We start from the raw sequence: 23,616 nt of genomic DNA on the forward strand, positions 1-23,616 counted from the left end.
TCAAGTAACTGTTAATTTCCAGCACAGCATCTCTTTAAGCATTTCCTGGTTTAGATTATTCTTCAAATGTTTAACTGAAAACGTTGAATAGGCAGATGTTAAGTATTAGGGATGTGAATCGTGTCCTCGATCGTCTTAACGATCGATTTCGGCTGGGAGGGGGAGGGAATCGTATTGTTGCCGTTTGGGGGGGTAAAATATCGTGAAAAATCGTGAAAAATCAAAAAAACGTAAAATCGCAAAACCGGCACATTAAAACCCCCTAAAACCCACCCCCGACCCTTTAAATTAAATCCCCCACCCCCAAATGACTTAAATAACCTGCGGGTCCAGCGGCGGTCCGGAACGGCAGCGGTCCGGAACGGGCTCCTGCTACTGAATCTTGTCGTCTTCAGCCTGCGCCATTTTCCAAAATGGCGCCGAAAAATGGCGGCGGCCATAGACGAACACGATTGGACGGCAGGAGGTCCTTCCGGACCCCCGCTGGACTTTTGGCAAGTCTTGTGGGGGTCAGGAGGCCCCCCCCCAAGCTGGCCAAAAGTTCCTGGAGGTCCAGCGGGGGTCAGGGAGCGATTTCCCGTCGCGAATTGTTTTCGTACGGAAAATGGCGCCGGCAGGAGATCGACTGCAGGAGGTCGTTCAGCGAGGCGCCGGAACCCTCGCTGAACGACCTCCTGCAGTCGATCTCCTGCCGGCGCCATTTTCCGTACGAAAACAATTCGCGGCGGGAAATCGCTCCCTGACCCCCGCTGGACCTCCAGGAACTTTTGGCCAGCTTGGGGGGGGGCCTCCTGACCCCCACAAGACTTGCCAAAAGTCCAGCGGGGGTCCGGAAGGACCTCCTGCCGTCCAATCGTGTTCGTCTATGGCCGCCGCCATTTTTCGGCGCCATTTTGGAAAATGGCGCCGGCTGAAGACAACAAGATTCAGTAGCAGGAGCCCGTTCCGGACCGCTGCCGTTCCGGACCGCCGCTGGACCTGCAGGTTATTTAAGTCATTGGGGGGGGGGTTCGGGAGGGTGGGGGATTTAATTTAAAGGGTCGGGGGTGGGTTTTAGGGGGTTTTAGTGTGCCGGCTCACGATTCTAACGATTTATAACGATAAATCGTTAGAATCTCTATTGTATTGTGTTCCATAACGGTTTAAGACGATATTAAAATTATCGGACGATAATTTTAATCGTCCTAAAACGATTCACATCCCTATTAAGTATAGAGTGCAGTTATTCATGTTCTTTCATAATTAGGTGCAAGGAGTAATGGGAAAGCTGCAGCAGTTTTCTGTAATTCCAGTAGAAAAAATATTCCAACAACTCTGTCACATTTTGAAACACGGGCAAACTTTTGCATGGCCTCACATAACAACACTTGGCCTATTTCAGGAGGCCCTGCCTCTCGAGGCATGGGCCGTATAACTGGGCAGACGTGCGGCAGGCAAGAGGGAGGGGGGCACAGCCTAGGTGCGGAGAGGGGCGGACAATGGGATTAGGGGCCAGTTCAAACCTGAGCATGAGCCAATGAGACAAAGGAAGGCTGCGTCTCTGAGCTCAGGTACTTAGAGGTAGGGCGGGGTAGGGGGAGCACATTTGCAGCCTGGAAGCGAGAGCAACAGGCTGATCCCAGCACGGCTGTGCTACAACAGTTTTGCTTTTACTTTCACTTTGCCTCCAGCACGGCTGTGCTGTAAGAGGAGCAGATCAGCTATAGGAGCAGGAACGATTTCTTTGATTACATCATTGGGTAAAGTACAAAGATTTTGTGGCTGATAGGCAAAATGTTGAGAATATTAATGGTAATTTTGTGTTGCTAAGGTCTAGAAGGTATGCTCACCCCCCCCCCCCCCCTTTTGCATTCAACTGGCTTTGCATTACCAGTACTTTATTTAATGAAAAGGCTTTGAATGCATGGCTGCTTCTGCCTGGAATGTTATTTTATTTAAGGAAATGCCTTAGCACATGGCTGGTTATATATATTTTAACTAATATATATTTAGTGAAACGCCATGGGCACATGGCCACACTTTACCTGTTATTATATATATATTTTATGAACTCATGGCTGGCTTTCAGCACAATGCTTGCTCTGCATGTTGCTGTATTTATTGAAAGGGCAGCGAGTGCAGGGCTGGTTATCTTTCACTTGTAGCCTCTTAAGAAACGCCATTGAAGGGGTCTACACATGGTGAATGCATAGGTGGTTAGAGCACATGGCTGGCAGTAGCAGGCTTGGTAGCTCAGTGGTTAGAGCACTGATCTTGTAGGCTTGCTTTACTTTAAAATCGACGTTTTCTATGTATTGCTTTACCCCTCGCTCTCTAAATTGCTAGGAAGTGGGCAGGCTTCATGTCTACCATGCTACCTCAACAACCTGTGGATGTGCTTTGTTATACCTAAGTAATCTGACAATTAAAAAGTAGCCAGCATCCCGTAGTTGGGAATTCTGATGATATGTCTATGGGACAGCGGTACCCACTGGGGTAAATATCACAGAGGGTACTTAAGTTCCTAACACTCTCTAATTACATTAACAATCAGTCACAAATAGAGAGATCACATCATGTGTTAGTTTAGGTTTTATTCTGTCTAGTTAGGAAGTTTGTTGTGTATTCAATAAACGGTTACACATTGATGTGATCTCTCTATTTGTGACTGATTGTATGGGACAGCGGTACGGCATTTGAGTGCTCAGCCAGGTTAACAGGATGTTTTTTATATTAATCCTAAAGGTGATATTTAGTATTCGGTTACCATTTAAAGGGACAGCTGTCCCATGTGCACGTTTATACTGAATTATAAGGGGTACAGGACCCTCAGCTTGATAGATATGATTTAGGCTGCGCTATGCAGCTCTATACAAAGTAAATTAAAATATTAATGAAAGGTCAGCTTACATCTTAGCATGGTATTGTGGTTCTTATTGGAAGGGCTTGCCAGCAGAGGTCAGCACATGGCAGCGGCCATTTTGGGAGGTCAGCACATGGCAGCGGCCATTTTGGGAGGTCAGCACATGGCAGCGGCCATTTTGGAGGTCAGCACATGGACTTTCAGGATTTTCTTTTACTATTACTTTTCTTTTACTCCCCAGGCCCCCCCCCCCATGCGCCGGCACTCCCGCCTCCCCACGGAGTCCGGCCGCCCCTCGCCCCCCCCCACCTTCCTCAGCTGCCCCCACCCCCATCCTATTCCCGTCCAGCCCCCCCAAACTTGCCGGGCCCAAACGTGCGCGCCCCCCCCCCCCCGGCTCCTTGCACCCCACCCACCGCCCCCCCCCCGTACCCCGGCTGCCCCCTCGCACACCCACGTTTGGCTACCTATTCATATGCCCCCCCCCCCCCCCCCAAACTGTATGGGATCTAACCATTTAATATGTCTACACAGCATGGCTACCACTCAGTTTGCTATGGCTTCTGCCCCGTCCGCACTTATGCCGGACCAGGCTCAGGCTCCAGCCAAGCGAGCACGTCGGAAGCCAAGCAAATTGCAGGAAAACTTCGCGGCAACGCCAGAAGTCGAAAAACGTAAGACCAAGACACAGAGGAATAAGAAGAGGAAATCCGCAAGCACACGACAACCGCGTAGCATCAGCCATTTGGGCTGCTATGTACCGGAGCAGCCCCCTCCACGGGGCATGACCCCTGCAGCACCGACCCCTGCAGCACCGCCACGAGAGAACTTCGGCAATGTTACCGAACGACAGCTGCGTCAGCTCATGGACCAAACCTTGTCAGCGGCTGCTATCCATGGCACGGACAGGGTGAAGGCAATGCTGGATGCCTTAACGCATACCACTAGCCCATCCCCTGGCTCAGTGCCCATCGGTCCACAGCACGGTGCAGCGGGCAGCTCCAACAGTTCAGCTGGCAACATCCAGCCACCAGCACGTCAACAGACAGCTCATGGACAACACGGGCAACCGCAAGAAGGACAGAACTGTGAGTACCCTGATTTAAACCGGGGCCAGGGTAATGCGCAGGTACCCCCAACACAGCCCAGTTACCCACCACCAAGGAATGGCAGCGAAGTGTGGCTGGGGCCACAAAGCGCTCCTACTGACATTTTCGCTGCTATGAAAGCTATTTTCGATAACTGGCATGGGCAGGGTAATGCTAACACTAGCCCAACACAGGAAACAGGGCAGTCAGGACGACCCATGGGGGATATTTTACTTGTGACACCAACCCCAGCCACAGCCATAGCTACAGCTGTTGGAACACCAACCCCAGCCACAGCCACAGCTACAGCGGTTGGAACAACGGTGGGTCAGCTGGGGACCAATGGGCACAATACCACTGGTAGCTCAGCCACGAATGGCAATAACGCTGCACAATACACATGTACAGTGGGCTCACTAACCGCGCATGTGTCAGAGGCGTTAAAAGAGAAAATATGGCGCAGCGAATATGTAGATATATTCGAGCTGCTCAGGAAAGAAGGGGAGGGTTCCGATCCCAAATGCCACGAAGCGTGCAAACTCTCAGCTAGGGAGAAACCCTTCATCGCTAAGACGCTAGCTAATTGGTCAGCAGGATTCAGAATTCTGTCATCCATCATAGGTCAAAAATTTCCTGAAAAATGTTGCTCCTTAATTGCTTACCAGGACGTCATTTGTGGTGCTTATCGCACGTATGGCGGTACGGCTTGGTTGGAGTATGATGAGCAGTTCAGAAGGAATATGGCTGTGAACCCAGGTTTAGAATGGGATCGCAAGGATATTGACCTCTGGCTCTCAAAAATCACACTGTACCGACCGGTGCAGGAGGTTGTCCCTGGCTTCGCTGGCAATGCATACCAGCCGAGTACATGGTTAACTCCTCGCCAACATACTTTTACGGGAAGATTTCCATTTCGGCAAGGTCAGCCCTTTCGTCAAGGGCAAAGGTGGGGGCAAGCCACTAGATTTAGGGGCAGGGGGACTCCCATCTGTAGGCTGTTCAACTCTGGTTTTTGCAGATTCGCTGCTGCCTGCAAATTCAGACACGCCTGCATGGGATGCGGTGCAGGCCACCCTCAAACAAAATGCTCAAGGGGAGGAACCATCCCCCACACAGAGCAACAATAAATTCATTAGAGCACCTACCCCCATTAAGATACATAGCTTGCAGGTCTGTTTAAAGGGTTATCAGCCCAAGGAGGCCAGATGGCTATACGAAGGGTTTTCCCAAGGTTTTCACATACCTTTCATGGGGCCAGAAACCGCCACAGAGGCTAAGAATCTGTTATCTGCGAGGAATAATGAAGAGGTCATTGCACTAAAGATCAAAAAAGAAAGCGACATGGGTAGGGTGGAAGGCCCATTCAATGACAAACCTCTACCTCATTTTAGGATTTCCCCTCTTGGGGTGGTTCCCAAAAAAGAGCCAGGGGAATTCCGAATGATTCACCATTTATCCTTCCCAGAGGGTGGGTCAGTGAATGATTACTTGGACCCCTGAAGCATGCTCGGTCGCCTATGCCTCATTCGACCAGGCATTAGACATGGTGAGGCATTGGGGGCAAGGGGCATGGTTGGCAAAAGCCGACATTGAATCAGCCTTCCGCTTGCTTCCAATACATCCAAGCTGCTTCCATCTGTTGGGGTTTCAATTCCGAGGTAAATATTACTTTGATAAATGCCTCCCGATGGGCTGCTCTATATCTTGCGCCTACTTTGAGAGGTTTAGCACATTTGTGCAATGGGCTGTAGAGCAGGACATCGGGAAAGGGAAAATCATACACTATTTGGATGATTTTCTGTTTACCGGCCATAGGGACACACAGGCCTGTGCGCAAGCCCTCGAAGCATTCACCCGGAAAGCTGATGAATTAGGTATTCCGCTAGCTAAGCACAAATCAGAAGGACAGTCACAAAAATTGTCATTTCTCGGTATCGAAATTGATACTCTGCAAATGGTCACACGCCTACCGCCCGCAAAACTAGAAGCGTTACGCGCCAACATATCTACTACCGAACAATCACGCAAAATCACGCTAAAACAAATGCAGTCACTCATTGGTCACCTCAATTTCGTTTGCAAGATCATGCCCATGGGTCGCCCCTTCATTAGAAGATTGTCCCAAGCCACAGCAGGTATTCGCAGGAGCCATCATTTCATTAGAATCACCAAGGAGCTCAGGGAGGACCTCATAGTATGGAAGACATTCCTAGGGGAATATAATGGGCGGACAGTTTAGAGGGACCCAATCATGACCAATAGGGAGCTGCAGCTCTACACGGACACAGCGGGGAGCGCTGGATTTGGGGCCTATCTGGCTGGGAAATGGTGCACGGAACGATGGCAAGTACAGTGGGAAGCCATGGGTTTACTCAGAGACATAACTTTTCTCGAATTGTTCCCCATTGTTGCAGCAATACACATGTGGAAAGCATGTTTCCACAACAGAAGAGTGGTTTTTTTGGTCAGACAACATGGCGGTTGTACAGGCGATAAATTCTCTCACCGCTCACTCCCCTAGGGTCATTAGGCTATTGCGGGATTTAGTACTGCTCTGCCTGCGCATTAACCTGGTCTTTAAGGCTAAGTACGTTCCGAGGGAAGCTAACGGCATCGCTGATGCATTGTCTCGTTGTCAGTGGTCTTGTTTCAGATTCCTGGCCCCGGAAGCAGAGCATCAACCTTATCGCGTCCCTCCTCGGATTTGGGAATTAGGGTGCCTGGAATCGCCTCCATATTAAGATCGGCTCTGGCAGAGACTACGGGGAGAGCATATGCACGCGGCTGGAGCTTGTTCCAAAAATTTTGCCAATCAAATAACACGCAAGTTCAGGGGACAATGACAGAGAGAAATGTAATGACGGAGAGAAATGTAACAGAGTTCTTGCTCTACCTCAAGAACTCGGGGGTATCAAGAGCACAGGCAGGGCAACATGTAGCTGCTATTGTTTTCGTCTCCAAACTATGGGGTATAGGCACAATTAGCAACTCCTTTCTCATAAAAAAAAGATATTAGAGGGTTGGCGGAGACAAGAACCAGTTAGAAGGGACGCCAGAAAGCCTATCACACCAATGCTGCTACAAGCACTGGTAAAGGAGCTCCCCAGCCTAGTTTGGGACAATTATGAGGTAAAGCTATGGACCGTGGCTTTTTCACTAATGTTCTTTGGGCATTTAGAAACAGCGAGCTTATCCCGAGGGCAAAGGTGACCACCAGGGCATCGGATGGGGGTCTCCTGATAGAAAACATAAGGCTGGTTAAGGAGACAGTACAGATCTTTCTCAGGCGAGCAAAAACTGATCAACGGGCAGTAGGTCACTGGATTACATTATACCCGGCTCATACGGGGGAGATATGCCCCATAAGGGCTACGACAGAATACCTCAAAGTACGCCCGCTGGGGGGGAGGGCCCTTTCTAAAACACAAAGATGGCAACGCGCTATCGCGTTACCAGTTTATCAGTATACTACGCAAAGGCTTGGAAAAGATAGGGGAAGACGCGGGAGCTTATCACACACATTCATTCCGAATAGGCGCAGCATCCTTCGCCAGCAGCAGCGGTTTAAGCGAAGATCAAATTAAGGCGCTAGGGCGGTGGAAATCCGGTAAATTCAAAACATACATACGACCCAATAACCAGACAGCCCAATGAACAGTTTCACTGGGAAACATAAAAAGCATATATTTACCATCCTGTTACACATAACCGTTTTATTTTGTCCATCATAGACTCGTCAGCGGGGAGTGCGAAAGTGATATGGATCATGGGGCACTCGTATATTTATTGGGCGCACATTAGAACCAAGAAAAAGACCTCCAGCGAGCACATGGGCATACCGCGTAGCAAGGCCAGCTTATTCTGGCTCGGCAAACGAGGGATGAGGTGGGTCCAACTAATGCCTTGCATCCTCCAATACGCCAGGCAACTACCACAGCCTGATATTATCCTGTCATTTGGGCGGTAACGATTTGGTCACAGTCAAAAACATTGACTTAATAATCACGATCAAGAAGGACTTGACTGCAATTAAGGCTATATGGCCAGCCGTGGTATTGGTATGGTCCCACATTATCCCCCGATTGGTATGGAGGGACGCGAGGTCGCACAAATCCATCGAAAAAAGCAGGCGCAAATTAAATAAAGAAGTGGGCACGTGGTTGAGAGCTATAGGGGGATATGTCATCAAGCATGATGATATTTCGCTCTCATGTTCAGGCATGTATAGGCCGGATGGGGTTCACTTATCAGACGTTGGGGTAGATATCTTCATCCTCGCCCTGCAAACGGCCACAGCAGCTTTAGTTAATTAGTGGGGGTAGAAAACAAATAAGGTTTTACTGTTTCCTACTTTGGCGGGTGCCCTCACCGGAGCATAAGGGGATGTATCGCTGCATAGAGGGGAAGTTTTTGGTGTTGGGGGAGGGGGAAGGGGAGGAGCACAGCACCAAGGACTTTGCATAGGGGGAAAGCGGGGGCATGGATATAACTAAGCATGGCGGAGACCGAGATAATGGCCAGTCTGGGGGTGGCCCAATGAAGGCCTGGCATAAGCAATAATCGCGGCCCGCAAGGCCAGGGGTGGGAGGAGGCGGCAGAATACTGCACGGAGCGGCAGTAGCCACGGAGGCGTTCACGGAGCGGGATGCCAGTGGCGGGTGTTCCCCTTCACGGAGCGGAAGGCGGGATTGGCATTCACGGAGCGGGGTGCCAATGGTATACCACCTTCACGGAGCAGAAGGATGGAGGGCTGCCGTCTCCAAAAAAGCATTGGGGTGGGAAGAACAAGGAAGGTACCGGTGAGGGCGTGGCATTTAGCTAATGCCAATTGTTTAAGCTGCTGCAATATAAAGTAATAAGGTTATAATGTTAAATTTTGGCTGTGGCCGTTTCTTCCACTTAATAAAAGTTATCCTGGTTTACCTACTCTGTTGTCGCGTGGTCAAGGGTGGGAGGGGCGGTCGTCCGTGAGCTACGGCGTGCCAGAGTTAAGGAGGCCCTGCCTCTCGAGGCATGGGCCGTATAACTGGGCAGACGTGCGGCAGGCAAGAGGGAGGGGGGCACAGCCTAGGTGCGGAGAGGGGCGGACAATGGGATTAGGGGCCAGTTCAAACCTGAGCATGAGCCAATGAGACAAGGAAGGCGGCGTCTCTGAGCTCAGGTACTTAGAGGTAGGGCGGGGTGGGGGGAGCACATTTGCAGCCTGGAAGCGAGAGCAACTCTCCCACCACCCCACAGCGCAAGGGGATACTGGGATTGGGGGGATAAGTCGTCACAGCCATAACAAAAGGAACAGCGGGTGCCCTCTCCGGAGCATAAGGGGATGTATCGCTGCATAGAGGGGAAGCTTTTGGTGTTGGGGGAGGGGGAAGGGGAGGAGCACAGCACCAAGGACTTTGCATAGGGGGAAAGCGGGGGCATGGATATAACTAAGCATGGCGGAGACCGAGATAATGGCCGGTCTGGGGGTGGCCCAATGAAGGCCTGGCATAAGCAATAACCGCGGCCCGCAAGGCCAGGGGTGGGAGGAGGCGGCAGAATACTGCACGGAGCGGCAGTAGCCACGGAGGTGTTCACGGAGCGGGATGCCAGTGGCGGGTGTTCCCCTTCACGGAGCGGAAGGCGGGATTGGCATTCACGGAGCGGGGTGCCAATGGTATACCACCTTCACGGAGCGGAAGGATGGAGGGCTGCCGTCTCCAAAAAAGCATTGGGGTGGGAAGAACAAGGAAGGTACCGGTGAGGGCGTGGCATTTAGCTAATGCCAATTGTTTAAGCTGCTGCAATATAAAGTAATAAGGTTATAATGTTAAATTTTGGCTGTGGCCGTTTCTTCCACTTAATAAAAGTTATCCTGGTTTACCTACTCTGTTGTTGCGTGGTCAAGGGTGGGAGGGGCGGTCGTCCGTGAGCTACGGCGTGCCAGAGTTAAGACCATTCAAGTATATCCTGGGAGAGGAGCACCAGCCCACTCTCCCAACAAAGATGCAAAAACAACTGTGCACAAAGTGGCCCAGACAGAAGTCACTTTGTTGTGACATGGCTAATTCATAACAACACTTGGGGGCAAAAAAAAGAGAAGAAAGACTACAGTTCCCATCGTGCAATGGGGCCGCAGTTCCCGAATCCAGGAGCTAGGACAGAAGCAGAAGCCTGCGTGTGACGTCATTGGGATTCAGCGGCGTCTTTGCAGTTGCCGAGAGGTAGCCGGAATCCGCAGCTGCAGGGTACATAGGGAAACGGAACGGGCCCGACCGAGCAGGGAATACGGAGGAAAACTGCAGCTGTAGCTGCGCCAGCCGCGGCGAGGCAGGTGGGGGAGAGGGGGAAAAAGAAAGTGTGCGAGTTAGCGCGCGCGCGCGCGCGCGAGGTGCATGAGAGCGCCCCCCCCCCCGGGGAAGAGAGGGGTGGTGGGGGAGCGCTGAAAGCAACCGCCTCAAGCCGCTGTGTTACACCACGGAAGGGGCATAGACGGGCGCCCAAGCTGCCGCTCACAGTAGTGGTGTTTTTAAATCTGAAGCGGAAACAGAGAGGCTAGGAGCGGCCTTTTGTTGAGGGCTACTTTGCGGTGGGCTGGCTGGAGCGGAGGAGCAGTTTCCCCGCTGCCAGGTTTCGCTTTATTGTTCGGGAGCCGCGGTGCCCTTCCCTATGGTGGCGGTGCCGAGCGGCCGGTGACAGGCGGGTAACCCGCCAGCTGTCGCCATGCACTGACCGGGAGAGGCGGGCTCTCGCCGGGGTCGGCAGAGTGGAGGCTGCACGCAGCACCCTGCCCTCGGCCAGCGGCGGCGGCATGACAGCCGGCCGCCCGGCGCCTCCTGCACACGTTGTGCCCCCCCCCAGCTCCCGAGAGGCGCTGACTCCTTAGGGAGGGCATTTATCGTTCTGAAAGGCTGATCTTTTAAAAAAAATAAAAAAAAAGAGGAGGGGGATTTAGGCAATAAAAGAGGAAAAGATACCCCCGCTACCCTCGGAGAGAGCCTCCCAGAACGAGGCGGAAAATGAACTACCAGCAGCAGTTGGCCAACTCCGCAGCCATCCGGGCCGAGATCCAGCGCTTCGAGTCGGTGCATCCCAACATCTACTCCATCTACGAGCTGCTGGAGAGGGTGGAAGAGCCGGTGCTGCAGAACCAGATCCGGGAGCATGTTATCGCCATTGAAGGTAAGGCGTGCCTGCCCCGGCGGTTTCTGGTTGCTTCTGTCTTGGGAGTGGACGTCTGGGCTCTGTGTTTGGACAACCAGGATAATGGATTGTGTGCTCTTGTTTGTTTTGGCTTTGTTAGGAAAAACAGTAATACTCACCTCGGGATGGTTTCCCTAACAAACTAGAATGTAAAAAAAAAAAAAAGCCCAAAACCTGTGCCTGTGTGAACAAGGAAGTGACACTAAAAGATGCTGATTTGGATTAAACACTGGATTAAAAATTCTTAGGGGCCCCGGGTATTATCATATTGGATTGATGCCTTTTTCGTATCTTATTAGCCCAGAATAATGGGGGTGAAAATATAGCTGCCATGTACCCGTGAGTGTTGTATTAATACTGACAGTGTCTACAGCGTGTTAATGCATGCGATAATGTTTCAAAGCTTTTGAGACGATCAATTTCTGAAAAGAAACTTGTTTTAGTTTCCCATTGGGGTGCATTGAACTAGATTAACTTTTGGCAGAAAAGTCATTACTCAAAATGCTGATTTGACCTCCCTCCAGAAGAGGGTCAAGTTGGGAGCTGAGATGCAGTTTACAGGGGGATTGTGTGAATATAGTGAGATGAAGTAGATGTTGGTCAGTTTCTTTGACTGTACTACTATTGCTGATAGTGCTTTGGAGATGATCTTTATATAAATCATGCATTCTTTCCACAGTGGTTGTCTTCTGGCTGAATATTATTTCTATTCTTCTTTTTGGTGTTGGAGGTAGAAAATGCCTCATATAAAATGCATTTTAAAGTCTAGATTGTGCAAAGAAAGTAATTACTTTTGATTTTTTTTTTTTTTAGCTTCTTAATATCTAGAGGAACACGCTTAGAAAAAAAGCTGGTCTAGGGCTGGGGTGATTGTTGTAGAAATCAATCTTAGTTGCTTTTACCAATGACCAAAGTATTATAAGGCTATTATTTCAGACTACATGACTAAAGTGCAGAAGCACGAGAGGGTTTGAAAGGCAGTTGTGAAGTAGTGCAGATAACCTAGGGGGTCAGTGAACTTGTATTGGCATAACTTTTGAATTGCTGCCATTTACTTATTAATCAAGAACAGAGGTATTCTAATTATGGACAAATATGTTGTGTGAGAAGTTTTGTAATCTTATGTGTTCACAATATAGCTGCGCCAGCTGCTGAGAGGCAGGTGGGGAGATTGAATTGAATTGTGTGAAATTCATATGATAAACTATTACATTTTTTAAAATCAAAACTATGTGGATATGCTGTCTGACAAAGAAACTTCACCACTGGGTAGTCAGTGTGGCTATTTGGGCCTGACATTTTTTAAATAGATTGCAGAGCAATGTGAATCTCTATTAACGAGGCAAGTTATTTCATACACACATGCAGATATATAATTTAGGATATTTTATATTTACATAAAAACTTGTATTTGGCATGTAGGTTATTCATTTTACCCAGGGCTTAATTTTAAGATTAAAAGGAAGTGTTGTGGAGGGGCAGGGAGAAGAAGGGGTCAGGGCCAGGAGTGACAAGTGCAAATGAGTGTGGGTGGGACCAGAACACACACACAAACACATTCTTTTTTTCTCTCCTTACTCCAATGATCCTCCACCCCATAGCCCCCACCAGTGCTCAGCCCCTGGTTGTTCTTCACCCACAGAATGATGTACTCCATCAGTTCTGCTCCAATTCCTCAAGTCCTGGATAAAAGGTGACAGAACACCATTCTAGATTGTCCTTTCAGAAATTAAGCTCTGGGTAACAGACACAAAAATGCGTTGAATTAGCACAAGTTTGAAATTTGTGAACAGTAGCATAGTAGCCAGGGTTGACTACTATGATTGGCATTACTGCTCACAATTTCAAACTTGTGCTAATTCAACCCCTTTGTCAGGCTGATGCAACACAGTGGTCCAAACTGGGCATCCGTTTTTCCTAATGCGGTGCAATGCGTTATGTTTGCTCTGTCTGCTCCAGGTTCCCTCTTTCCTGTGGGCTGCTTGGAGGTGAGGGAACCCCTGCTGTTCACCTCTTAAATCAGAAAATAGATGGTGGAATTCAGTTCCAGGCAGTTCCCCCACGAATTAAACCCTGATTCACATGGCACATATGTTCATATCTTATGATTGTGGTACCTAGTTGAAAAATTAGCTACAGTTTTGCAGCAACTTTTGAGCCCTCAAAATTATAAAATATTGTAGAGATTTGCAATACAAAAATGAGTGCAGCCCCAAAAAGTCATATGCATGATATCACTGGGCAACAAATTTTCACAAAAGTCATGTTACGGAAATGAAATTAGTCAATTCTTATACATTTCCATGTGCTAAACATGAATGTGACTGTGAAAATGCAAAATTGGCACTAGTTTTTTTGTAATATGCAATAATATAATTACATCTTGAATTGTATGCCAATAGTAGGAGACCTACGGTTAATACCGTTTGAAAAATGAAGTCATAGGCTACGTCTTAGATTTCTTTGCTTGTCTCTTGTACACCTGTTCGGGAGCATCTCTGCGGAGTGTCCAGCAGTAGTCAGCCAGCATGAATATTTCAAATGCTCACCCTTTCTGACTGGGCTTCATATAGTACACTGCTGACGTCAGCTTACTCAGCAGCAGTATGGCAGTAGAACTGCATTGCATCAGAAAATGATGTAATAAACTCTGGATGATGTGTGCATGATGGTATTATGCAATATTACATCATTCTAGGCTTATTTAGGATGTTACAGTCCTACTGGATAAATTTACACGACTAAACATGGAAAGTGAACTATATTAAATATCTTCAAAACGAGAGCCAATAAAAACTTTTCATGGTCATATTCGTATTCAGCACATCAAGATACTACAGAGTAGGACCTTTTTAGGTCAGTAACACTTTCATTGTTGCCCAGTGTATCCTAAGTCAATATCCTAAGCAGATCATTTGCCTCCCCAGATAAAGGGAGAACACAGGTCTAAATATTATTTTATTCCTTTGAAATTAAAAAAGACACTTAACATTTGATGTTACATTCCTGTTGCTCTTTGAATTTTTAGTCAAATGCAATATAACCACTCTTTACAGTAGCACTTGCAAGAGGATATTAAATACAGGGATCTTACTGAGCTTTAAACTATTGCTGCATGACTTGAGCCAGACTATTACTTTTGCTCTACCTGAAGTAAATTAAATATGATAAGTTGAAAATATATAATAATTTTTATTTAAAATCTTTATAAACCGCTTATAACACACCAATTAGATTAAGCAGTGTACAAATATGTATAGAGAACTATATTGGACATACAGATAAAGTAGTAAATTCAAGTGAAGTTGGTTAAATTAAAATTGAGATATTTCATGAGTCTCTCTTCTTAATTTAGGGGCTACCATTTGAGTTGGCAAGATTGAAAAGTTCACCAAGGAAAGGGAAATAGTGCTATACATATCCCATTTTTGGGACTTAATTGCGTCCACATGCTATGCTGGCCTCTGCTGAGCTGATTAAGTTGCTGCTGCAGGAAATGTATGGCTCTCTTGGGCTCTGCAGAGGCTTGGCCATGCCAGTGAGGTGGGAACAGTAGCTCTTTTGGTGCACATGAAATCTGGATTTAAGCAAACAGTTTTAATTCAATTTCATTTTGACAATATTTTCGCACTATATTTTCGCACTATACACTATTAGGGACCATATTTTACTTCTCTCTATTTTTAAGTGAGGTTGAAGTGACTTATTAAAATTTTTATTTAAAAAGACAATTTTAATTTTAGTATTAACTGGCATTACTGTTAAGTGTTCAGTCTGCCAGCGAGTGAGTAATGCATGTTATGGATGTTTCCATGGCAGTCTGGGGCAACGTTTGACAGTAGTCTAATGGAAAAAGTCCCCGTTTATGTTATGGAGCTCTGTAAGAGGTGTTGTGTCTTTTGGATTATTGTGTAAAAAAAAAAATAAAAAAAATTAGTCAGAATTGTACATTTTGTACTGAAAATAAAATTCACTTTATTTCATAAACCAATCTTCCTGGGTCTGTTTTTCTCTTACCTTTTAAAGAAGGGCTGCTTTTGCTTTTTTCCAGTGTGGATCTTCCCTCTGTGAAGCAGCTATATCAGTTTGAATCTGATCTCAAAGTTTTCTCCCACTTTCAGACTAAAATCCTTCATGAATAGAATTGTAAATAAAAATACTGCTTTCTAAGCTTTCCATTGTAGTTGCATATTGAAACATTTGGAAGTTTTTATTGTTAATTTAGTAAATATCAATAATCCTTGCATATACAGAATAGTTTTTCACTACTAGAGGTAAGGTTTGATGAGAATGCAGTTGCATTTACATTTTTCAATATTTACATTTTGACATGTAAACAATGACATTGGAAACTGAAAAGCTGCATTACAATAGCTACTAATTTGATACTAGCAAATAAAATGTTGAAGTGCTTGTACAATTAATGAATCATTGTTTGTCCATGCTGTTCTTTTCAATCAATGTTCACTTCCATGTAATTTTCAATAAATTTTAGTTTTCTCTTAATGTCATATTCAAAGTGACTGCCTGGCAAATGGAAAATGTTAGAAGATAAGCTGTGGATAGTTTAGATCAGTGATTCCCAACTTTTTTGTTTCATGGCATACCCAGCACAGGGGTTACTTCATCATAGTACACCACCACCTTCACCATTGTCATCTTCTCTTCTCTTTCCTGTCCCCTCACCTCTGGTATCCTCACTTTCCCCCACCCCTGGCATCATCACCTTCCCTTTTTCCTTCAACCCCCCTGGCATCATCAACTTATCCTTCCTTTCTTCCCCATCTCCTTGGCATCAACACCTTCTTCCCTTCCCTCTCCTACACTCCCATGATCACCTTCTTTTCCTTTCCTTGGCATCATCTCTCTTTCTTCACTTTTCTCTGCCCCACCCCCTGGCATCATCACCCTCCCTCTTCCTTCACCTGTTTGGCATCACCACCTTCTTTCCTCTCTCTCCTGGCATCTTTAACATCTTCTCTACCCTCTCCTCTGGTATCACCTTCTTTTCCTCCTCCGTGGCAATAAGTAAAAGCCCAGCAGGGTCAGCCCCTACCAACACTTCCCGTTTTGTCTGCGGAGCAACAAGTAAAGGCCCAGGGAGGCTGTCTGCATGATGAAGCAAGGAGTGTGAGAACCTGTATGCTTGTATGTGTATCTATATGAGGAAGGGAGAAAGAGCCTGTGTGTGTGGGAGGGAGAGGGAGAATGTACGAGTGAACATGTCTGAAAGAGAGAATGAATATGTGTGTATTAGGTAGTTTGTGTATGAGAGAGAGGATAAAGTGTATACCTCCCCCACTAATCTACAACAATCTCAAGGTAAATGGAAATCAAAAGTTCCCAGTTATTGAGAGCTGGGGATATTTTTTACCCCTGTTTTAATTACTGGACTTTATTTGATGCCTGCTGTTTTTAAAGTATTTTATTGGTGTTTGATTATATTTAGAAATGTTTAATATGAGTTATTAATTATTGGATGTATTCTATTCATTTATTTAAAAATGATTTATTACCTGTACCCTCCAATGTTTGAGGTGGGTTACAACAGTACAGTTATAATTAAAAAACAAAACATTAAATAACATAGAGGAGTTAAACTTAAAATAACACAAGCAGATCTAGAAATAAAACTTTAAGAGAGAATGAAATTAGAAATAAAAGAAAGAAAGCCTGGAGGTTTATGGCTCACACAGATCTGGAAAACCTTGCTTAAAAAGGTAAAAGTTTAGTGCTTTCTTAAATTCCTTTTCATTGGTTAAGGATCGCTCACAGGTCACAACTAGTCTGGTAGTTTTAGGTGAGGGAATTTGTAAGAGGAGTTGATTTTTTGACCTAAGATTCCATGATGGAGTGTAAAGGTGAAAAATTGCGGAGACCCATGATTTTTTATTATTGTGGATGAGATTGTGTAAAAGCGACAACATTTTATATTGAATACGCCATTTAATAGGTAGCCAGTGTAAACTAATGAGGACTGGGGAGATGTGGTCATGCAGTTTCTTGTTGGACAATAAGCAAGCCGCTGCATTCTGCACCATTTGAAGAGGTCCTTTGGATGACTGAGGTAATCATACGTAAAGAGAATTGCAGTAATCAATTCCTGTAAGTAACAAGGATTGAAGGATTGTTTGAAAAGCGGATGGATCCGGCAGCAGCTTAAAGTGCTTTAAAAGACGGAGTTTATAAAATGAAGATTTAACTGCAAATATAATGAGTCTGCATATCTAATGTGGGGTTGAGAATGCCACCAATATTGTGGACATCCTTAGAAATATTGACTGTATTGTCAAAAGAAATTGTTTTAGGAATGTTCTCAAAATGAGGATGTCCAAATATTTCCATTTTTGGTAAACTCAAACTGACTTAGTTGTGAAACAGGCAGATTTTTACTGAGGAGAGACATAGTATAATGAATTGTGAAGTGGATTTCCAGTCATGCCAGGTAAGAAAGTGAATATCGTCAGCATAAAGGTGATAGGAATTGCCTAAGGTAGAGAGAAGTTGGCAAATAGGAATAAGGTATATATTGAATAAGGCTCCTGAAAGAGAGGAACCTTGAGGGACTCCAGTCTTTAGGGAAAACCATGAAGAAGTAATGTGATCTATGTTGACCTGTTGAGTTTGATTTAGCAAATAAGAGTTGAATGAACGAGCCAGGAAGGTGTAGAAAACAGGAGGGATTTAGCAAAGCTCTAGGAATGGTCTAGGCTCTGGCAGCTAAGATTTAATGTTAAAAAATACAGAGTAATACATATAGGATGCAAAAACCCAAGGGAGAGGTACAGTATTGGAGGTAAAACTCTTCTAAGCACAAAGGAAGAGTGGGATCTGGGGGAGATTTGTATCTGATAATTTTAAGGTGGCCAAACAGGTGGATAAAGTGATAGCAAAAGCCAGAAAGATGCTTGGCTGCATTGGGAGAGGAATGGTCAGCAGAAAAAGGGAGGTGATATTGCCCCTGTATAGGTCCCTAGTGAGACATCATTTGGAGTATTGTGTACAGTTCTGGAGACCGCACCTTCAAAATGATATAAACAGGATGGAGTTGGTCCAACGAGTGGGTACTAAAATGCTCAGTGGTGTTTGTTCTAAAGCACATGGGAATAGACTTAAAGATCTAAACGTGTACACCCTAGAGGAAAGATGAGACAGGGGAGATATGATAGACATTTAAATATCTCAAAGGTTTCCATGCACAGGAGGTGAGCCTCTTTCAATGGAAATGAGGCTGTAGAACGAGGGGTCATGGGATGAGGCTGAAAGGGGGTAGACTCAGGGGTAATGTTAGGAAATATTTCTTTACAGAAAGGGGTGGTGGATGCATGGAACAACCTCTCAATGGAGGTGGTAGAGACAAAAATAGTATCTGACTTCAAGAAAGAAAGGGATAAACACAGGGGATCTCTAGGGAAGTAATGGGAATTGTAATGCTGGATTAATTAGGCGGATGGGCATAGTCTTTTTCTGCCATCATGTTTTGATTGTTGAGGGTCTCTCTGTGTTCTCTATAGGGATCTGTAGCAGCGTGGCTTGTTTTATGCTCTAATTGAAGGTATATTGGTGTGTTAGGGACTGGTTTAATATTTACAGTTTTGCCTTTTCTTAGGTAAGGTTTTTACTGTTTGAGTGCTGGCAGTTAGTGCTGTTTTGGTTTGGAAGGTGTGTCATATTGCCTTAATTGTTCACCACTTAGCACAGTTTTCTGTTATAGGTGGTATAGAAAAATCTGTAAATAACTGAATTACAATTACAATATTTATTTTACTCATGACTTTCTGGCAGATAAGCCTGCACTCAACACGTTACAATAGACCTAATTCCATACTGGTTATAAGTGTCTTTTTATGTAGTGTTTTGTGGTTGTCGTTAGTGTAATGTAAATATAATGGGGTAGATTTTAAAAATTTGCGCGATCGCGTACTTTTGTTCGCTGGATTTTATAAGATATGCGCGTATCTTATAAAATCCGGGGTTGGCGCGCACAAGGGGGTGCACATTTGTGCAACCTGCGCGCGCTGAGCCCAGCGCGCGCTGCCTGTTCCCTCCAAGGCCGCTCGGATTTCGGAGCGGCCTCGGAGGGAACTTTCCTTCGCCCTCCACCCCCCCTCCCGGCCCTATCTAAACCCCCCTTACCTCTGTTGCACGATTTTACGCCTGCTAAAAGTAGATGTAAATCTGCGCGACCCGGGGGCTGGTCCAGAGGCCTCGACCACGCTCCTGGGCCGGCGCTACGCCCCCGGGCCCGGCCCCGAAACGCTGCGTCAGGCTCCCGAAACGCTGTGTCATTTCGGGAACACCCCCAACACGCCCCTTTTATGAAGCCCCGGGACTTACGCGCGTCCCGGGGCTCTGTGCGCGCCGGCCGCCTATGCAAAATAGGTGCGCCGGCGCACGCAGGGCATTTAAAATCCGCCCCAATATATATGTGATAGTTTCACCTCAGAAGATTAGACTTTGAATATCCTTTTCATGTAAAATCCATTCAATAACTGCATCATTTTTAAGTGTGTGTGTGTAAATGGCTGTGGGAAGGGGATTGCACAAGGCTGTAAGCTTTGCCTGTGGTACCTAAAACCCTTGTACCAGCCTTGGGATGACAATGGAGATTAAAAAGGTGCAATATTGGGTAAAATAGACATTTATTCCTAATATTGGGGGCTGGCAGTTGTCAAGTAATTGTAGTTTTCCTGACTATTCTAATGGAATGTTATTATTATATTTATCATTTGGTTATACCTTGCTTCATGCACAGTTTTCTAAAATAAGGCAAGTAATAAAAGTTTAAAATAGTAGTGTGGAAGAACATAGGTGAAAACTTTACTGCATGTCCAAGTGTTTTGAATTTTCACAGTTGAAAGTTGGCAACCCTAGCTGAAGTTTAAAGTGGAAATTGAACCCAGATCTTGCACATGGCATGCAGTGCTGCCACTGAGCCATGGGGCTGCCTGTTAGTTTAAATTCAAAGTGGAGGTTTTTTTTTTTTTTTAAGGGACTGTCTTTAGGAGAAGTACTGCTGCTTCTTTCAAAGGCTGTCCTTTGAAGCACTTCTTCATTTTTTAATGAGAATGAGTCACTGCTGATACATAATGAACATAAATGTGAATTTTGGTTAGAAAATTCTGTTACTGTATACTGGCTAACTCAAATGGGTGCAAAAAATTAACAATGAGAAGCTTGATGAACTTTTGTGTACAGTTTGGAAGGTGAGAATAGTGGCTTTGAGCTAGATCAGAGTTCTTTCCAGATGATGGACTTGTATGATAACCTTTTATGTATCTTTTGGTTAAAAAAAAAAAAAAAGCTTCCTTCAAGAATAACTGTATCAAACACTATAATTATTTTTTTACACTGTGCAGGTAGTTGAATAACCCAAAAGATTACAATTGCATAAATGCTTAGAATGAAATATTTAATTCTTGATGTTGAACAGATGGATGTAATGTTTTGATTCTGTATTTAAATAACATCAAGTTGCTTATTATCTTACCAAATGATTTGGCAGGGATGACTTCTTTTTGAAGAAATATCAAAACAAACAAAAGCTCCTCCAGATTCAATTCTCAGCGCTATTAAGATGCTTTTATTATTGGCTACCACACCTTCAGATGGTTATATGGTTACATCTCGAAAAGGGAATATAATGAAACAGAAATGGCATGTATTTATTAGCTAGCCATCCTGTGGAAATTAGAGCCAGCTTTAATTCAACAGTTGAACAAGGAAGAATAGTTAAGGTATAGGGACATTAACTTTTAAACTGGTGCGTGGGTGCACATGTGCACACGTTCGTTGGCCCACATCCAGGGACACTGATATTTTATAACATATGCGTACATGTTATAAAATAACCTGGTTGCATGCACATATGTGCGGATTTTTAAGTAGATGCTCGCCTGTGCATGGAAATCCTGCTTCTACTATGAAAGTGGGGGAATTTTAAAAGGGACGCATGCTGATGCCATTGCCAGTTTGGCCAGTTAAGGAATAGCTCTTCCAAACCCCCTTGGCTTAATAGTCTTCTTCCCCACCCCCTCCCCGGTTAACTCCAACTCTTAAAATCTGTCTAGATTTTTTTTGTTTTATCACATACATGTAACATAGAATTAAACTAACTTGGCAGGGTACCCCAACGTGCGTCAGTGCATATAAGTATTTATGTGCTAATTTCTGGTTAAAATCTCGGAGTGCCCTGCTCCTTTTTCAGAAGGTCAGAAATTTGCATGCAGCGGCATTACATGCGTGTCTGGGTGGCTTTTAAAATCTACTCTGTGTGTGTCTGCCTGACACATTTGCACAGCCCCTGATTGATGTGTGCATTGGTCTTTTAAAATTCACCTTTTGAAGTTCAAAGCTGCTGTCCCAACACTGTTATTGGGAGCCCTAAGAAAGTAACAATTTATAGTTTTCCTGTTAATAAATTGGCTGGATTGAAATTTGCTAGGTCTTGCTTGAAATACAAATGCATTGAAAGTGTAATATCAGAATACATATGTAGCACTATGAGCAGTTTACCTATAGAATATCCCTTTTATTTTTTTATTTGGTAATGTGTTCAGGCAGTTGAGCGATTCAGTAAGCCCCTGTTACCACATCATAGTGGTAGTTGAATCCACCTTAAAAAGGTCCAAGAAGTTGAGACCTCTTGCCTTTGTACCACTGGACTTGTTTATCAGACTCTGTACTTTACCAGGAAGAAGCATTACCAGAACGCTTACTGAATTTATATCATGCAATACTTTCATAGTAACCTAGTAATGACTGCAGAAGAAGACCAGATGGTCCAGCCAGTCTGCCCAGCAAGTTTCTTATGGTAGTAATTGCTGCTTTGTGCAGATTACCCCCAAACCTTATGTTAAGGGTAGCAATATTCACAATCCAAAACCAAGCAACTGTCAAGCCCATTACAAAATTATTGCCAGCAATGTTTTTACAGGATGACCAGCCTTCATGATAATTCAGACAATGCTACTTGAACATGCTTTGCTTTTGGACTTGGCCGTAGAAGCAGACCTGTGCTTTATCCCTAATGTCTGCATATCAGTATCCTAGACCGTAAAAGTCAGGGCCTAGCGTTGGCTGACATCTGATTCCAATTCCCCTTTCTCCACTGCTGTCAGAGAGGAGTGTTGCAGTTGTGTCACAAGCATCAAGGCTAATTGGTTAAGGGCAGTAATCCCCATGCCTTCTGTAAAGGATAGTGACTGCCATTCCGTGCAAGGTTCTCCCATGCACCCTTTTCTTAATTTCCAACCTCTAGTCTTTAGAGATTCGCAGTTTTTATCCCATGCCCTTTTGAATTTGTTCAATGTATTCATCCTCACCACCTCTTTCAGAAGGGTACTCCAGGCATCCAAAACTCTCTCCATGAAAAGTATTTCCTGATGTTGGTTCTGAGTTGTCCCTCATGGAGTTTCATTTCATGATTCCTAGTTCTGCAGTTTTCTTTCCAATGGAAAATGGTCGAAGATCGTGCATGATTAAAACCTATGTGGGACTGTATCAAATGTTTTGCTGAAATCAGAGTAAATCACATCAATTACTCTTTCCTGATCCAATTCTCTAGTCACCCAATCAAAAAAATCAATCTTATTTGTTGACAGGACCTACCCCTGGTGAATCCATGCTGCCTCGGGTCCAGCAACCATTAATTTTCCCACCACTGAAGTGAGGCTAACTGGCCTGTAATTTCTAGCTTCCTCTTTGCTCCCACTCTTGTGAAGCGGAACCACCATTGCTCTTCTCCAGTCTCATGGCACCACTCCTGGTTCCAGGGATCTATTGAACAAGTCTTTCAATGAACCCCCTCAGAACATCCCTGAGCTCCCCACTATCCTGGGATGTACCTCATCCGGTCCCATGGCCTTGTCCACTTTCAGTTTTCCTAGCTCTTACCGTATATTCTCTTCTGTAAACAGTCACATTTACTCCACTGCTATCCATGGTTTTGTCAACGAGTAATGGTTCATCTCCAGGGTCTTCTTTAGTGAACATGTAGATGAAGTATTTGTTTAATATTTCTGCTTTTTCCTCCTCTTCCACAATTGCTGTTTGTCACAATTCAGTTTCACTATATCACCTTTGCCCATCTTCCTTTCTTTGATATATCTGAAAAATGTTTGTCACCTTGCTTTACCTCTTTAGCAGTACTTTCTTCAACATGACCTTTTTTTTTCTTTCTTGAGTTCCTTCTTTGTCTCCCTCAACTTCACCAGGTGTTCTTTCCTGTTTTCCTCTTTTTGGGATCCTTTATACTTCTTTCTTTTTTGCCTTTCTTTTTTCAGCCACTTCCTTTGAGAATCAGGTTTCTTTTTCCTCTTTTTATTTACTTTTCTAACATAGATATTTGTGGTCTTTGCACATTGCTCCTTTTAATTTGGCCCACATGACCCATTTTCTTCCAGACTTCTAGTTCTTCCTAGTTAAGTTCCCATTTTGACAAGATCCATGTATTTGAAATTCAAAATTCGGGTCTTTGAGCAACTTCTCTGTATCCTTTTTACA

At 45.1% G+C, this 23,616-nt stretch overlaps 1 protein-coding gene across 3 annotated transcripts in view; it reads left to right on the forward strand.

Annotated features, from left to right (window-relative positions):
* Positions 1–1,574: 1,574 nt before the first annotated feature.
* LOC115093936 (arf-GAP with GTPase, ANK repeat and PH domain-containing protein 1) overlaps positions 1,575–23,616 on the forward strand; it is a 1,595,449-nt gene continuing 1,573,407 nt past the window's right edge. For 2 of the 3 annotated variants that reach the window (XM_029606396.1, XM_029606397.1), the window contains exon 1: positions 10,115–11,091. In XM_029606396.1, coding sequence (XP_029462256.1) covers positions 10,929–11,091 — 163 coding nt within the window. In that variant the 5' untranslated portion in view covers positions 10,115–10,928. Of the gene's footprint in view, positions 1,740–10,114; positions 11,092–23,616 lie in introns of those variants that run through there. The other variant, XM_029606403.1, reaches the window with a different exon arrangement.

The sequence above is a fragment of the Rhinatrema bivittatum genome, chromosome 6, assembly GCF_901001135.1.
Source record: "Rhinatrema bivittatum chromosome 6, aRhiBiv1.1, whole genome shotgun sequence".
In the NCBI taxonomy this organism is placed as follows: Eukaryota; Metazoa; Chordata; class Amphibia; order Gymnophiona; family Rhinatrematidae; genus Rhinatrema; species Rhinatrema bivittatum.